Source organism: Lactuca sativa, chromosome 8 (assembly GCF_002870075.4).
Source record: "Lactuca sativa cultivar Salinas chromosome 8, Lsat_Salinas_v11, whole genome shotgun sequence".
Lineage (NCBI taxonomy): Eukaryota > Viridiplantae > Streptophyta > Magnoliopsida > Asterales > Asteraceae > Lactuca > Lactuca sativa.
The window spans coordinates 90,820,339-90,821,644 of NC_056630.2; the positions used below are offsets into that span (position 1 = coordinate 90,820,339).

Below are 1,306 nucleotides of genomic sequence, written 5' to 3' on the forward strand. Positions count from 1 at the left end.
ATCTTTTCAGCTAAACATCTAGTTGCTCGGGTATTAACTAGTTAATTTTTCAACTAGTACACCAAACATAACATAATATAGTGAACCGATTAATGGTTTTGGGCCTTTCACAAGTTCCACCACCTTACAAATATGCATATATTTGTTAATTATCTATGTATTTATGTTAGGAAAACTGCAACTTGCAGTTCCACATTGTACAAAGAAAAGTTAAATCGATGGAATCATGGACAAATTTATGCATCTCTAATTTATGTTTAGCCATCGCACTTTGGATACTAGTGTTTTTTATTCCCCTTTTCCGTGTTTAACATTTATAGAAGATCATTTTAATCTATGTAAAAACCGATATACTTGATTACCCTATCAGAATTATATCTTAGTTTATTAATTTAATCCATCATCGTCCAACAATATTCATATGAAAACTCGATGAATTTGTATAACAAACTATTATTTTCTTATATTACTTTAGATAGTAAAAAGTTAATGAGGTAATATGGAATACGAGTTGTTATCTAGTTTGGTGAATCCTTAACCTCAATCCCTACTTTTTGCCCTTTCTTGCAATGGTCTCCTATGGTGCAAATGTAATAATGGTTGTCCATGTTCTTGATGGTAAGTTCAGTCGGGCTGGTGGTGTGGAGTGAGATGGGGTTGGTGCCATTACAATGTTCGTATGCCTCCTTTGTTACTTCTGCAACGTTATGAATCGTGTTGTTGAAAATAAAGACGAGAACATCATTGCTTTTGAAGGTATGGAGTCGTGACCACACAAGATAGAAACTTTCTGCTGATGGCAGCCTCCAGTGGTAGTCATATCCGACAACATAGTGTTCTCCTGTTGAGCTATGGAACTCCATGGATACCACTACCATGGCCATTATAATAATAAAACTTGACTTTAGATTCGTCATTTTTGATTGATTATGTGTTTGGATTTTTTGGATGAATTTGAGGTTGCCTCAAAAGCCAAAACTTAGAATATTTTGTAGAGTTTTAATGACATTAAAGAATAGGTTTTCGATATATTTATAGGAAAAATAAGCAGTTGTGGTATTATAACTATAATTAATTCAAAGTATTTATAGAATGTGGTTGAAAGTTGTTGATATTTATTGCATAAATTAGCGATAGTTAATTTAAGAAAAAAAATTGCAAAACGGTCCTATGGTTTGTCATATTTTTTGGTACAGTCCAAATAGAGCTGTAGATATTATCCATAGTGTATTTTATGATATAGTTTTGTTGTAAATTTTGCACCTGTTAAACATGAAATGACTATCTTATGTGTTATATATATATA

At 31.9% G+C, this 1,306-nt stretch overlaps 1 protein-coding gene across 1 annotated transcript; it reads right to left on the reverse strand.

The window, feature by feature from the left end:
* Window positions 1-518: 518 nt before the first annotated feature.
* Window positions 519-884, reverse strand: LOC111878237 (umecyanin). Its single transcript, XM_023874740.1, has one exon. The coding sequence runs from the start codon at window positions 882-884 to the stop codon at window positions 519-521; it is 366 nt and encodes a 121-aa protein (XP_023730508.1).
* Window positions 885-1,306: the final 422 nt, after the last annotated feature.

Coding starts and splice junctions, on each gene's coding strand:
- LOC111878237 (XM_023874740.1), bottom strand. CDS start 884: ATGGCCATGGTAGTGGTATCCATGGAGTTCCATAGCTCAACAGGAGAA.